Source organism: Tenrec ecaudatus, chromosome 10 (assembly GCF_050624435.1).
Source record: "Tenrec ecaudatus isolate mTenEca1 chromosome 10, mTenEca1.hap1, whole genome shotgun sequence".
NCBI classification, from domain to species: Eukaryota; Metazoa; Chordata; class Mammalia; order Afrosoricida; family Tenrecidae; genus Tenrec; species Tenrec ecaudatus.
The window spans coordinates 8,859,387-8,874,717 of NC_134539.1; the positions used below are offsets into that span (position 1 = coordinate 8,859,387).

The 15,331-nt window shown below is 47.3% G+C and overlaps 1 protein-coding gene across 1 annotated transcript; it reads right to left on the reverse strand.

The window, feature by feature from the left end:
• Window positions 1–11,433: 11,433 nt before the first annotated feature.
• DMAC1 (distal membrane arm assembly component 1) lies at window positions 11,434–12,935 on the reverse strand. The gene is made up of 2 exons (XM_075558918.1): window positions 12,625–12,935; window positions 11,434–11,746 (listed from the first exon to the last, which is right to left on the reverse strand). The coding sequence occupies exons 1-2, from the start codon at window positions 12,905–12,907 to the stop codon at window positions 11,676–11,678; spliced, it is 354 nt and encodes a 117-aa protein (XP_075415033.1). The 5' UTR covers window positions 12,908–12,935; the 3' UTR covers window positions 11,434–11,675.
• Between the last annotated feature and the right edge of the window lie 2,396 nt (window positions 12,936–15,331).

Below are 15,331 nucleotides of genomic sequence, written 5' to 3' on the forward strand. Positions count from 1 at the left end.
CCGACACAACTGCTTAAGAAAAAGTGGGTGCATAAGCAAATGTGGTGAAAAAAGCTGATGGTGCCTGGCTATCAAAAGATATAGCTTTGTCTGGGATCTTAAAGACTTGAAGGCAAACAATCAGCCATCTAGATCAGAAGCAACAAATCTCACATAGAAGAAGCACACCAGCCTGTGTGATCACGAGGTGCTGAAGGAATCAGTTATCAGGCATCAAAGAACAAAAATCATGTCATTGTGTGCTCACCTCCCTGATACAATCGCTGAAGACAAATGGGTGCATAAGAAAATGTGGCAAAGAAAGCTGAAGGTGCCCGGCTATCAAAAGATCTAGCATCTGGGGCCTTAAAGGCTTGAAGGCAAACAAGTGGCCATATAGCTCAGAAGCAACAAAGCCCACATGGAACAAGTACACCAGCCTGTGCAATCACAAGGTATTGAAGGGATCAGGTATCAGGCATCATCAGAACAAAAAATCTATCATAGTGAATGATGGGGGCAGCGTGGAGTGGAGACCCAAAGCCCATTTGTAGGCCACGGGACATCCCCTCACAGAAAGGTGTCCCAGAGAAGACAAGCCAGTCAGGGTGCAATGTAGCAATGATGAAATATACAACTTTCCTCTAGTTCCTAAACGCTTCCTCCTCCCCCCCTATCATGATTCTAATTCTACCTTACAAATCTGGGTAGACCAGAGGATGTACACTTGTATAGATAGGAAGTGGAAACACACGGAATCCAGGGCAGATCCCTTCAGGACCACTGGTGTGAGTGGCGATACTTGTAGGGTGGAGGGAGGGTGGGTTGGAAAGGGGGAACCGATTACAAGGATCTACATGTGACCTCCTCCCTAGGGGACAGACAACAGAAAAGTGGTGAGGGTAGACGTCGGACAAGGCAAGATATGACAAAATAATTTATAAATTATCCAGGGTTCATGAGGGAAGGGAGAGTGGGGATGGAAGGGGGAAAAGGTGGAACTGATGCCAGGGGCTTAGGTGGAGAGCAAATGTTTTGAGAATGTTGAAGGTAATGAATGTACAAATGTGCTTTACACAATTGATGTATGTATGGATTGAGACAAGAGTTGTATGAGCCCCCAATAAAACGATTTTAAAAAAAAAAGCAGCAGCAGGGATGACAAGACTTGGTCCCATGTACTTTGGACATGTCAGGAGAGACCAATCCCTGGGAAAGGACATAATGCTTGGTAAAGTAGAGGGGCAGCAAAGAAAGGGGGAGAGGAAGGCCTTGGACAAGGTTGGCACAGGACCAGGCAGTGCTTCATTCTGTTGTTCATGGGTGGATATGAATCAGAACCAACCTAACAACAATAGCAACAAGTTTATTTTCTTACTGTTCTGGAGGCTGAAACTCCAAATCAGCGTCTTGGCTATGTCAATTCCTTCCTCGTAAGTAAACAACAAAAAACAAACCCATAATCTCTGAGTCAATTCTGACGGATGATGTTGTTAGCTCCTGTCCAGTCGGTTCCGGCAACCACTAGGTCATCCATGTCATAATGACTCTATCAAGGATGTCAGGACTTTGGGCTGTAATTGGAGAAAACAGTCTCATCTTTCTCCTTAGGAGCAGCCGGTGGATTTGAACCACCTACGCTGGGGTTAGCAGGCCAATGCCTGACCCACAGTGCCATCAGGGCTTCTTGTAGATAACTTCTGGGTAGTCCTTAGTTTCTTGGCTGGCATCTTTGATGATCTCTGGGTTTAGTCTGCTCTGCTTTTTTTTTTGTAACTGAGAAGGGATTAGATTTCATTCCCGCCCTACCTAGTTATGAGCTAATAAACAACATGGAAGACCTTCCTTTCAAAGAAGATTACATCCACAGGTATCCTAGTTAGAATTCCAATGATTGTTGCTAAGGCGGAAGGGAGCAATACATACTTTAACTCATTACTAGCTGAGGATCACACTTGATCTGCACTTCCTTGCAGATCATGTTTGGCCCTCGTGGGGAGTACACATCATAAAACATTAGCTTTTTCCAGGCCAGCAAAAGAATGTCCACGCATTGAAACCCCACCTCTCCCCCCCCCGCCCCCCCATGGTCCCCATGCTTCTAATCTCTGGCTTTCTGGGTCTTTGATTTCTACACACAGATTGAATGGGTTCATAAGATTTGCTCTGTGGGATAACTTCCCTATTTTAAGGTCAACTGCTTTAGAACCTTAATTGCATCTGAAAAATGCCTTCCCAGCAGTGGTTACATTGATGTGTGATGTGACACCCCCCCCCACCCCCCTGGGGAAGGTGGTCACACCAGCCTCCAACCAGGATCTTTGGCGGCCCGCTTTGGAGTTCTGCCGCCACATGCAGGAAGTATACTCCAGTGCAGGTCCTAGCCCAAACCAGATATTTACAGGTGCTGATGCCTTTCACATTTGCCCTTTGGGCGATTTCTCTACACTCCATTTACATGTGAATGACACGCTGGTGAATATTTCAAATGCCAAGAGGCATACATTTCAGGAGCGTGACATATTGTCACCCGGTGCCCTTGGGCTCTCTGAAGGATGTGTAATTATGGGGTTCTTCCCTCTGACTGAGTGCCCTGGACACCTGTGTGATCCCAGGGTCAAGATGAGAATTTGTCATGTTTAAAAAGAAGTGGCTTCCCCCCAGAACTGCTTCCTATCGCTGCCTTTCCAGACTTGAGATGCGGTTTGATGAATGCCGTCCCGACAATACATCAATCACGGCCAAGCCTGGTTTGAGGGGTACCTGAACATATGCTTGGCCTGCACATGTATTTAAGAGCAATATATTTTATATGGTCACCTCCACTGACTTTGCTCGGGAGGCCCCTGCCACTTCTAGAAGTAGCCTATGAGACTAAAGAGGGAAAGGAGCCGGGGGCCAATGCTAAGCCGTAGGGGGGTGGGGGTGGGGGCGTGACCTATCAGGTTGAGATGATTCATCTACTCGGCCACCAGAAAGGGGGTCTGTTCTTGGTCTTATCCAGGTGGACCTCCAGCCCTATGAAAATGACTGTACATCGGGAGACTCCAGGCCATGAGCTTTACAGTGAGCAATGGACTCAGAGAAAAAGATGCCCAACCACACCAAAGATCTCGACGATCTATCTAGATTGTTGCAGTTGGGTGTTATTGAGTCAGATCTGACTAATATCGACCCCTGCCTGTAGCAGAAGGAAACACTGTCTGCTCCTGCACAGTGCTCACAATTGCTATGTTTAAGCCTATGATTGCCTTCACGGTGTTAATTCACCTTGTCGAGGGACTTCCTCTTTCTCCCTGATCCTCTACTTTACCAAGTATAATGCTCTGCTGGTCCTTCCTGGGGAAGAGACTGGGCTTTCTACTCCCATAAACAGTGACAGTTGCAGAGACCTCGGGGGTTGCTATGAATCAGCAATGACTCCACGGCAGGGAGAAGTCCTTCCTGAGAACGTGTCCAAAGGCATGAGGTGAAGTCCTACTGTTCTCACTTCTAAGCAGCATTCTAGCTATACCGCCTCCCAAACAATGTCTGTGTTCTCTTGGCCAGCCCACAGTACTTGCAATATTATTGTCGTTACCATCATTCAAGTGCATTGAGTCTTCTTTGGTCTTCATTATTCAATCTCTACTGTTCACGTGTATATGAGGTGACAAAGTAACATATGTTACAGTACAACCGGTCAATAGGATTTTCCAGTAGTAGTCTATGCAGTCTTTGCAGTCTTCCAGTAGTCTTTACTGCCAGGTTTTTCTCCCACAGCACAACTGGGTGGGTTTGAACTGACTACCTTGACTGTCCATGCATGGACAGTGAATTATTCCATCCAGCTCTTCTGGCCAATGTCTCTCTAACTCTCACAATCAACATTTTCCTGCATGAGCTGGGCAAGGAGTGGGGAGGACACTGAGAGGATTCTCCTGTGAGCAATTGTTAACAGGATTCATAGGCTTGCCATCCTGCTGGGGACGTACCTGCCAGCAAGAACCAAGAGTGCATCAGTCCTGGATCCAGAGGACAGCTGTCACATCAGAGGAGCAGCAGCAGGACCAGGAGCCAGAGCGTGGAGCAGCGTGATGGGCCCCACACCCCGGGAGCAAGTGAAGCTGGGTGCTTTGGGGCAGGAGGCTGGTGTGAAGTGAAGAGCCTCTGGATACTTAACTTGAGCAGTTATGCTCACTGACCTTGCGTTTGAGCTGCATGCACTTGGGTTGAGGTTTTCAGTGGCCTGGGGGGCACTTTGGGCATTTACGAGCACCCCAGAAGGACCTCTACATGTCTTGCCTGGCGAGAAATCTCCTGAGCATTCATCACCTGCACCGAACCATTCCTTTAAGAAACTGTATCATCATCTGTGAATCTGTGTGGCCGTCACAATGACTTACAGTCTGGACACAAAGTAGAAGTATTGTTCAAGAGAGAACAGTAAAGAACTCAGCTGTGAAGCCACCAAGCCTCCTCTGGTCTATGGTACACGTGATGCCATTGAGGTGAATCCTCCTTACAATGACCCTACCTCCATGGCAGAATAAAACGGCCTTGGAGAACATGGGTCTTCTCCCCCGCCCCCCTCCTGATTTGGGCCACCATCCCTTTTTCAGGGGAGAAAAAATGACTCAACCCTCCCTGGCACTGAAAAGCTTGTCCAGCTCATCATGCAGGATAAAGTGTAGGTATCAGCTTTTACTGTCCTGCTGGATTGTCCCAGTGCCTCCATCCCCACCCCTGCCCCAAGGGGAGGTATTACCCACTTTCAGAACCACTGCTCTAGGGTTTTCCAAGGCTGTGAATCTTGAAAGAAGCAAGATGCCACATCCTTTTCCTGGGGAGCTGCCACTGGATTCAAACTGCTGACCAGCCTCTTTGTTGGAAGCTGAGCCTGGAAGCACAGTGCAGCAGGGCTCAGGCCAGCAGGGCCTGGCCAGTCAGTATTAGAGCCCTTCTCTAAGTGAGCACTCCTGGCCCCAGGCTCCCAGACTAGTCAATACAGTGCAGTGATTGGAAGACATGGGTTTTCTCTCTGGGCTAAGGAGTATCTGGGACATTGGTAAAAAGGTCAGTGTTCTCTTGCATGTTCAATCGGGTCTCTGTGCCCCATTGAAAAGTATAAGTGCATTTGCTTTGTTTGTTTTTCTAAGTACATGTAAAGTTACCCAATTTCTCTGTACTTTTCTCCTCTTGCCTTCATCATGGAGTAATAATCCATTGAGGCTTGAGCCTGTAAATGCGGCTCACTCTAGCTTCTTGGATTATCTGCTCCGCATAGATTTAATATGGTGAAAGGATAGCGCCCTGGTGCACACTTTTCCTGACTTTAAACCCCATGCTGGACCCTCTTGTTCTATTCCAATGACTTGACTTTTGGCCTGTGCACAATGGGTCGGCATGAGCTCATGGATGATAATGGGCACTAGGAGCCTGCCTGCCCGGCAGGGCTGGAGCACTCTACGCTCTGAACCCGCTGAAGGTCACACGCAGCCCTAACAGGCAGGGGTGTTTATGTCCGCACTGGCAAGGGCCATTGCATTTTGGGGGTACACTTGCAAACCTTTTTGAACTACCATTTCTTTTCCACCCACCATGTCCCCTTCAGCACGTGACCCTGGAGACAGGGCAGGAGAAGACCTAGTTCTTGCCCAGTTACATTGTTCCAAGTCATGAAGAACTAAACGTGCTTTGGCCAAACGCCTCGTAAACAGGCAAGTTTATGTGGAAAAAGCTGTCATGTTGAGTCAAGCTCATCAAAAACCTGAGAAAGATGCTAAAACGGTAGGAGAATATGTCATCTTAGGGGTTGTTGTTTATCGAGCAGATGAAGTCGAGACCAGGAAGTTAGACTTCAGAGTTGTGGCCCTAACCTCGGGACAACGTTTAGCCTAGAGCTCTCCAGGAGGAAGTGGGTGTGGCCTCTGAAGCGCTGGGCATGTGCCAGGCGCTCTTCAAGGAGCTGGTGCCCTGCTTTGGGCCGGAGACTCCGATCCTCCTTCTCCTTCCTTCCAGCTCCACAAGTCTGTCTCCACTGCAATGCATCAGTGCGTGTGCATGCCACACCAGACTGGGCTGCCTACTTTGGCCTATTTGAACTGTCCTCCGATCAGTTACACAGCTCTCTGTGCTGGTGGCTAGCTGCCACGGAGCCAGCCCCATCTCTTAGCAATCCACGCGCAGGAAAATCAAGCCTGTGCCGTCCCCGGGGCAGGTCTCAGAAGGCGCCATGGAGAGTCACAAGGTTTTTTTTTAACTGATTTTTAAAATTGTTGTTCATTTAAAATTTTATTTAAATGTTCACTTAAAATTAATAATAAAAAACCCTTTTTATTATTACAATGTAACATGCTTTTGGGGAAAAATTAATTACACAGGCAGAAGTTAGAATCACTTATTAAAACATACCCAAAGGTAAGCTTTCTTAATAACCAATTGTTGAGAGTCAATTCCAACTCGTGGAGCCTCAGTGTGCATCAGGGTGTAACTACTCTTTGGGTTTTCTGTTTTAAATCATTTTATTGGGGCTCGTACAACTCTTATCACAAGCCATACATGCATCCATTGTGTCAAGCACATTTGTGCATTTGCTGCCATCATTCTCAGAACATTTGCTTTCTACTTGAACCCTTGGTACCGGCTCCTCATTTTCCCTCTCCCTCCCCATAACCCCTCACTCAAGAACTCTTGATAATTTATAATTATTTTTTCATGTCTTACACTGTCCAATGTTTCTTTTCACCCACTTTTCTGTTGTCTGTCCCCAGGGAGGGGATTATATGTAGATCTTTGTAATCAGTTCCCCCTTTCTACCCCACCTTCTCTCTACCCTCCTGGTATCTCCTCTCACCACTGGTCCGGAAGTGTTCATCCGCCCTGGATTCCCTGTGCTTCCTGTTCCTATCTGTACCAGTGTATATCTTCTGGCCTAGCCGGATTTAGAAGGTAGAACTGGGATCATGATAGTGGGAAGATGGGGGGAAAACATTAAAGCAGAGGAAAGTTGTATGTTTCATCAGTGGTATACTGCATTGACTGGCTTGTCTCCTCTGTGATCCTTCTGTAAGATGTCCAGTTGCCTACAGATGGGCTTTAGGTCCCCACTCCGCACTCCCCCTCATTCATAATATTATTTTTGTCCTTTGATGCCTGATACCTGATCCCAACACCTCGTAATCACACAGGCGGGTGTGCTTCTTCCATGTGGGCTTTGTTGCTTCTGAGCTAGATGGCTGCTTGTTTACCTTCAAGCCTTTAAGATAGCCAGGCTTCATCAGCTTTCTTCACCACATTTGCTTATGCACACATTTGTCTTCCGTGATCCTGTTGGGAAGGTGAGCACCATGAAAGGCTAGTTTAATAGAACAAAGGATTCTTGCATTGAGGGAGCACTTGAATAGAGGCCCAATGTTTATCTGCTACCTTAATACTAAACCTATAGATATACGCACCTAGATCTATTTCCCCATCATAATATATATATTTACATATGTACATGCCTGTATTTAGACTTCTATAAATGTCCTTTGCCTCCTAGTTCTTTTCTATTTCCTTTCCTCTAATCCCATTATCATGCTCAGCCTTCATTGCAACATACCAGCATGAAGCAGGGAACCAATAAAGAGGTCTGAGGGGCCGGCCCCAATCCCAACTACTTAGACAGCCCCTTCTCCCCCTAGAAGAATTTACTTCAGAGGCAGCACTGAAGCTACAGCTGAGGGAGAGGGACATGTCTGATCAGAACACACAGGAGCAAATGACAGGGGAGGAAGAGAGTGGAGCACATCCTGGCCCACCAAGCCTTGAGGACGAATACCCTGCTCAGAGCAGCCAATCCACAGAGGACCATATGCCCCACCCCCTATAGACAAGACGTCCCTCAGTGACCCATAGCCCTACAGGGGACAGCACTGAAGACACAGTGTGGGAATTTCACCCACACCAAGGCTAAACACTAAGGGCATGCAACAGAACAGCAAGGGGGACAGTGCAAGGAAGTCCCTAGGGAGTACCAAAAATAGACTTCGGGGCCAGGGCATGGCACCCCATCAGACTCAACCGGAAAACACTCCTAAAGGTCCACAAATAGACCTCGAACTATTATCAATCTCTTTTGTGTCATTGATTTTTGTTTTCTTTCATTGCTTTGTTTTTTCTGTCTTGTGTTTTGTGCATATTATTACCTCTGCAGGTCTATCTAGATAAGATAGGTGGGATAAACAATCTGGAGGAGAAAACAATGGGACCGATGGTTCCGGGGGACTTGGGGGGGGGCAGGGGAAAGGAAGGGGTATTCACAAACCCAGGGACAAGGGAACAAGTGATCCAAAATCGATGGTCAGAATGGTTTAGGCCTGGTAGGGCTTGATCAAGGGCAATGTAACCAAGAGGAATTATTGTTAACTGATTTTCGGAAGTAGAGCTTTTGGGAAGTAGGCTTCCTCCCCCAACTGCCTTGCTCTTGTCAGTTACAGCCTCAGAAACTCCTAGGGGGTCGAGATGAATCAGCACTGATTTGATGGCAGTGAGTTTTTGGTTCATCTTTCAAGAAGCTCTGCTGATACCTGTTCAGCATCATAGCAACTCAAAAGACCCCCTGTCAGAAAGGTGATAGCAGGGTACAAGGAGTACTTGGTAGGGAAGTGAACCCGGGTCCCCCACATTTAACTACCAGAAAAATCCAGCCGGTTTCACGAGAGAATATATGAATAGGGTTATCACGGCTCATGTCAGAGGGATCCTGGCTGAGAGCACAGAACACCTGGAAGATGTTTCCTAGACGCTGCAAAGACAATTGACTTTGGGATCAAAACAAATGATGGCTAACACTGCAAGGGATGGGAATTTCAGAACACACCATTGTGCTCCTTTGGAACCAGAATTCAGACCAAGAGCCAGTCGTTTGAGTAGAACATGAGAACACTGTAGTCAGAAAGAGTGTGTAGATTCAGCAGTTCAATGGATGATCATGAGGGAGCCCTGGTGGCATAGTGGTACCCACTGGGCTGCGAACTACTTGGTTGGCACTTCAAAACAACCAGCAGCCCAGAGGGAGAAAGACTGGGCTTTTTACTCCCATAAAGCTAGTCTCAGAAAACCACAGGGGGTCTCTGAAAGTATCCGCCTGCGTGGCAAGGCTTACGAGGGTTCTTCTCTCTGAAACATCTAGAGATTACATGCAGCCCTAACACCCTGGAGTGTCCTACTTTAACGCTGGCATGGACCATCTCAACCTTTAGGATACACTAAAAAAGACCCTTTCCACCCCACAGCCTGCCCACCCACCTCAGTGTTACTTGGCTTACAGACATTGCAGAACATTTCGTTCTTATGCAGGTAGCTCCAACGCACAAAGAACCAAGTTGGCCAAACTTCTGATAAGCAAGCACGTGTATGTGAAAACAGCTCTTTTAAATAGCCCTACTCACCAAAAATCTGAGAAAGATGTTATTACATTTTAAGACTGCAACTTTTCCTCAGACTTATGTAATTACTAAGCAGATGCATTGAGAAACTGGGCTGTAGAGAATGGGGGCATCGCAATTGGAATGCCCAACAACTGGCGACATGCAGATGACGTGTGTGAAGAGGTGCTGATGAAGGTCAAAGACGACATATGGCCTGCAGTATGGGTTCCACCTGAACAGAGAGAACAAAAACCCCAGAGCTGGGCCAACCAGTCAGAGCGCGAGACACAGACGAGGCTGAAGTTGACAGACCAGGGGCTTCATTTTACTTGGATCCACAATCGACACCCAGGGAAGTAACTGTCGAGAAAGACAGATTGCATTGGGCCAATGTGCTGCAAAAAGCCCCAAAGGGTTCGAACGTGAAGATGTCGCTTTTTGGCCTCAGGCACGTCTGACCCAAGTCATGGGATCTTCAATTGCCTCTTATGCGTGGGAAAGTTGATCAGTGTTTAATAAGGAAGACCAGAGAACGGAGCGCTGTGAAACAATGAGACGGGGTGTTGGGGAAGAAACACCGAGTGTGTCATCAACTACCAGAATGGTAGATGTAGCTTGGAGGGAGTAAAAGCAGGGTGCTCCCTAAAAGCGAGGAGGGCAAGACTTTGCCTCACTTCCTGTGGCCAAGTCATCAGGAGGGACTAGTCCCTGGAGGCCACCAGAAGAGAGGAAGGCCCTCAATGAGATGGATTAAGACAACAGTGCTCTCCAACAGTCCTGGTTGAGCAGCGTCCATCCCATTTCAATGAGATGGATTAAGACAACAGTGCTCTCCAACAGTCCTGGTTGAGCAGCGTCCATCCCATTTCAATGAGATGGATTAAGACAACAGTGCTCTCCAACAGTCCTGGTTGAGCAGCGTCCATCCCATTGTTCGCGGAGACACAGGGACAGAACTGGTGCACCTGCACGCCACTCCCTCATGGAAGGTGAAGATTCCACCACCAACCCCCCCCCCCCGCCCTCTCTCTACGTGTGTGTATCCCCACCAACACCACGACATCGGATAAAATCTTAAGTACCATTTGTGAGGCTCAGCCAACGGAAGGGTTTCCACAGAATCCTAGGGAAAGGGTGGGGGGGGAGATAAGAAGTGCTAAAAGGTATTACTTGCTCAACGTCATTCAAAACTTACTCTGTGACTGGCAACTAAGTTTAAGAGTTGCTTTGCTCTGAAAGACGGCTAGGTAAAATTGTAGAGAAGCTGTGGTCTCCGGTGCCTGGGGGGTGGATGGGGCGGTTATAGGTGGGTAGCAGGCAAAGCCCTCTCAGAGAACTATCAGATTTTGAGTTATTTACAAAGTATCTCAATTCCATCACAGAAGCATTCCCAGGCTTGTGAGAAATGAAACCAAATGCCTTTTCATCATCACTGAGGCTTTGCATCTCTCAGAAATGTTTTGGCCGTGAAGTCTTTGCCTGCAGGCTGACTTCACGACTTCCTGTCTCAGAAAGGCAAGGCTTGCTCCTTGGGACAGTCCTGCTTCTAGAGTATTTGGCAGGCTTTTAAGTACCCGCCTTCACGCCATCCACTTGCTGACGTGATCATACCAACTACTGGACTCTTACATTCAAGATTCAGGATGGTTACAATGCCCTAGGGTGAAGGATTGACCAGCCCTGGTAGCAAAATGGTCACACGTTAGACTGTCATCTACGAAAACACCAGCAGTTCCACAGGAGAAAGACAGAGCTTTCTCCTCCAGGACAGTCTTGGAAACTCACACAGGGGCAGCTCTACTGTCCAGTTGGGTCACTCTGAGTCATCGGGATGGAGGGCAGTGAGTCTGAGGAAACAGACCTGAAGGGTTATGAAGGGGAACACAGTCTGGCACGTCTCCAGGTGAGGTGGACAGCTGCACAAAGCAAAGGCAGGCTCGCGAAGATGGTGCAGGAGCACTGCGCTGCACTGTGTTGTGCATACGGTTGCTATGGGTGGGAACCAGCACCTAACAACAACAGGTTGGCAGAACAGAAAGTAAAAACTACCAAGAGTTTAACCCAGTTTCTCACATCCCCTTTAATTATACACATTCTTCCCCAAGTAAAACCAACAATCTGCTCTATTTTGAGGGAAGTGCCGGTCCCCGCCCTCGGAACCTACGAAGGCCCAAAATACTCCTGGCTGAAGGAGAACCCAGGCTTAGTCTTGCCAGGCTTGCAGCATCTGCAGTGCTGAAGTTTGTCCATGTATCTGTCCACACGTTCAAATCTGTGTCCCAAGGACGGAGGGAGATGACAAATTCACTTTCCATCAACTCGCTTCGATTTTCCTTTCGGGTCGGTCAGGATGACTATCCCCCAAGCCGCAATGCCTGCAGAAACAAGACATCAAAACCTCACCAGCTGTACCTTCGCTGACTAAATACTTTCACAGGGGACACCGGGTTTAACCTCACATGGTCTCGTGTCCTCCTAACAGGGCAGGAGAGATCTGACACTTAAAATTCTACTCACTTTGACAATGGTTTGAAAAGTTCAAAGACTGCTACATTTTAGAACAGGAAAACCACATCACTTCGGATTGTGGCAGATAAGGACTTTGGGCCCCAGAACCCAGTGGCTGACCAGCTGGGCTTTGAGAGAGAGTTAAGGGCTGACTTCAGATCCGAAGCTCATTAGCCAGGGTTAAGGGCCCTCCTATCAGCTTTCTTCTGGATTTGGAGAAAGCGCATGGGCTTTGGGTTCAGATAAACCTAGGATCAGACCCTAGCTGAAGTATCTCCAGCCTGGCTGACTTTAAACTCTCGGGACTTGATTTGCTCGGAGGCAAAATGGGGATACTGTGTTCTTACTTTAATACCCTAATGGTTATCATGAAGATTAAAGAGGGGCGGGGTGATGGGGTCTACATGAGTTCACAAAATGATTGGAATCCAAGAAAAAAACAAGGTGTCCCAAAATTTTCTTTGCCCTAATGATTACCAATTGGCCTGCTAACTTAAGGGTCAGCAGTTCGAAACCACCAGCTGCACTGGAGACAGACTAGGCTTTCTACTCCAGTTGAGTTACAGTATCGAACACCCACAGGGGGGCAGTTCCATCCTATCCTATAGGGTCAATAGGGGCAGGAATCATGTGGATGGCAGAGAGTTTAAGGGTCACCTAGCTGGGGGCGGGGAGGGTATGACCCTGCCACGTGACCACCCTGAGCGCCCCTCCTCCGTCCACGTGGTGGCACCCCGATTCTCACTGAGGCCGACGACCATCTGCGTGATCGTCCCTGGACCCGGGGAGTATCCGAGCTTCATGGGGGTCCGCGCCACCCAGTACACGTAGCTCCCCGCCCCGATCAGCCCCGACCCAGCGAGCACGCGACAGCTCCAGCATCTGGTAATCAGCGAGTCCTGCGCCGGGGCGGTCAGCGCGTCGGGTGCGGGCAAGGGCAAGGGCGCGGGGGCGGCGGGGGCGGCGGCGGGGGCGGCGGCGGGGGCGACCTTCTCGCGGTCCTGAGGTTCTGACTGCTGAGCGCCCATGTTCAGAAATTCGGCCCCAAGCGACGTAAAAGCTGCGGCCGGAAAGCAGAGCGCCGTCGCGCGGCACCGGAAGCTGCCCCGGGGGCCGAAGGGAAACGTAGTTCCAGCATGCCTCCGACAGGAAGGAAGGGAGCTGATACCAAGGCATTCAGGAAGCAAAACTGTGTTGAGGCCTTGGTAGCGATTGTATAGTGCTGCTTAATGTGATTGAACTATGGAATGTTATGCTAGCTGCGTAAGGGCTCCCAATAAAATGATTTAAACACACAAGGAAGAGATGGAGGCCTCCTCCCGGAACACAGGAATTCTGACCTAGTCACCCTTGAAATGTCCTTGTCTGTCTTCTCAGAGAAGTCTAGGGTCCTAAATGTCCTGTCTTTCACAAACTATGAGACCTTGGGCATGTCATTTCACCCACGTGAAGGTCAATGACTCAAAATTTGCGTTCATTTTTCAATTTCTAAGAAACATCTACTCACCAATGACTAAAAGATTACGTCATCCAATTTAAAACTACTCAGAAAATAGGAGCAGACTCTTTTAAAAAAAAATAAGTCATACAAAAAAAATCCAAGCTCATTCAAGTTGATGATGACAAACAGTGATCCAATAGGACAGGCTAGAACTGCCCTTATAGTTTCTGAGGTTGTCACAGAAGTAAAAAAAAAGACCCGCCTTGTCCAGCATAACTGCTGTTGGTTTTGGTTTTGAACTCCTGACCTGGAGGGAGGATCCTTCCCCCCGCCTCCCACCAAATGCATAGCCACCACACCACTAGGGTTCCTCGCTCTGAAGACATACAGGCACCAACAAAAACATGTAGAAATTCTCCTGATTCTTATCCATTTTAGAGAGGTGCTAATCAAAACAATATTGATATAGTACACTCCAGCCATAACCACAAAGTTTAAACATAAAATAAAGAGAAAACAGCACATTCTATTTGGCCTGTGGAAAGATTAGAATTTTCTTATACTGCTGCCTTGATTGTAAAACAAATACCTCCACTGTGGGAAATGTCACGGCACTTCCCTCAAACAGGGAAATGAAAATACCAGATGGTCCAGCAATCCCACGACTAGTCATAGATCCTAAAGAAATCAGAGCCATGACATAAATGGTTACATGCACACCCATCCTTGATCATTGCAGCATGTCCCATTAGCACACAAAAGACAAACACACTATAATATTTCCAATGGAATACCACTCAGTGTTAAAGATTAATGGTGAATGCCCCAAACACCTCCCAACATGGGTGAACCTGAAGGGCATTATGCTGAGTGTGGTAAGTATAAATATTGTACGAGACTATTATTATAAAATGTCACAAAAACGTTTAACACAGAAAGAAATGCTCTTTGATGATTCCAAAGGATGGGGTGTCAATCATATGCTAGAGAGTAGACGCCTATCAACTTAGGTGAACAGGAAGGTAAGATGTCATAATGGGAGGATAGTACAACATGACCAAGGTAAAGAACGACCCTGGGAGGTGCACAGGAGTACTGAAGGCAAATGTAGCCAACCCTGCAACAATAGTAATAAAAAACAATATTAATGAGTGAATAGAGAAGTAGACCGAGGAGTCCTGGTGATGTAGCAGTTAAGACTGGGCAGTGATCCACATGGTCGGCAGTTTGGAACCACCAACAGCTCCTTGGGGAAAAGACTGGGCTTTCTACTCCCATCAAGAGTTACAAGTTTCAGAAATCTACACGGGGATTGCTATGAATCAGCATTGAGTCTATGTCATGAAGAGATAAGTAGACAAGCAAGCTGACCAGATGTGGGGAAAATGAGAGCACAGCCATCCATATTCAAAGGAGCTTCAGAAAGTTGGTGGAAACATGAAATTAAATAAGAATGGAATTTTCCCACAAACTTTTTAAAGCCCCCTTATAGAAACTTCTATATTTGTACACACTGCAAATGTATCCATGGATATAGTAGAGCCTGCACAGGGAAAAGGTCTGAAAACTTCTTAGCTTTAACCAAACATCTTGTGAGAATGAAACACTATCCTTGAGGAGTTAGGACCACAGTTGTAGAGCACAGTTAGCCCAGGGGGAGATGTACCTTTCAGTACCACAAACCATCCAAGTTCAACACCAAAGCTCAGTAGGCAGGAATGGCCAGTGAATATGGAAGAATGAAAATAGAAAGAACAAAGAGGAGATGGGAAGAATGCTGTTAAATTGGGAGGATTACAAGCCCTGTCAGGAAACAAAATGTGTTTATCTTGTTGAGTGGAAAACTAATTTCCTCTCTAGACTGTCATCCAAGTTACAATAACTTAAAACACAAACACAAATACATTGGAAATAAAAACTAATTATTTTGAATTAAAAAAATACTCCATGCCGTAATCTCTGTACATGTGGATATAATCCCATCTGGAAGTAGTATTCTGGTATATTGATG

Excerpts from the sequence above, each read along its gene's own strand:
- DMAC1 (XM_075558918.1), bottom strand. The coding sequence starts at position 12,907 with ATGGGCGCTCAGCAGTCAGAACCTCAGGACCGCGAGAAGGTCGCCCCC. Across the intron at positions 11,747-12,624 it reads GCAGATGGTCGTCGGCCTCA|GCATTGCGGCTTGGGGGATA; the intron begins GTGAGAATCGGG and ends TTGTTTCTGCAG.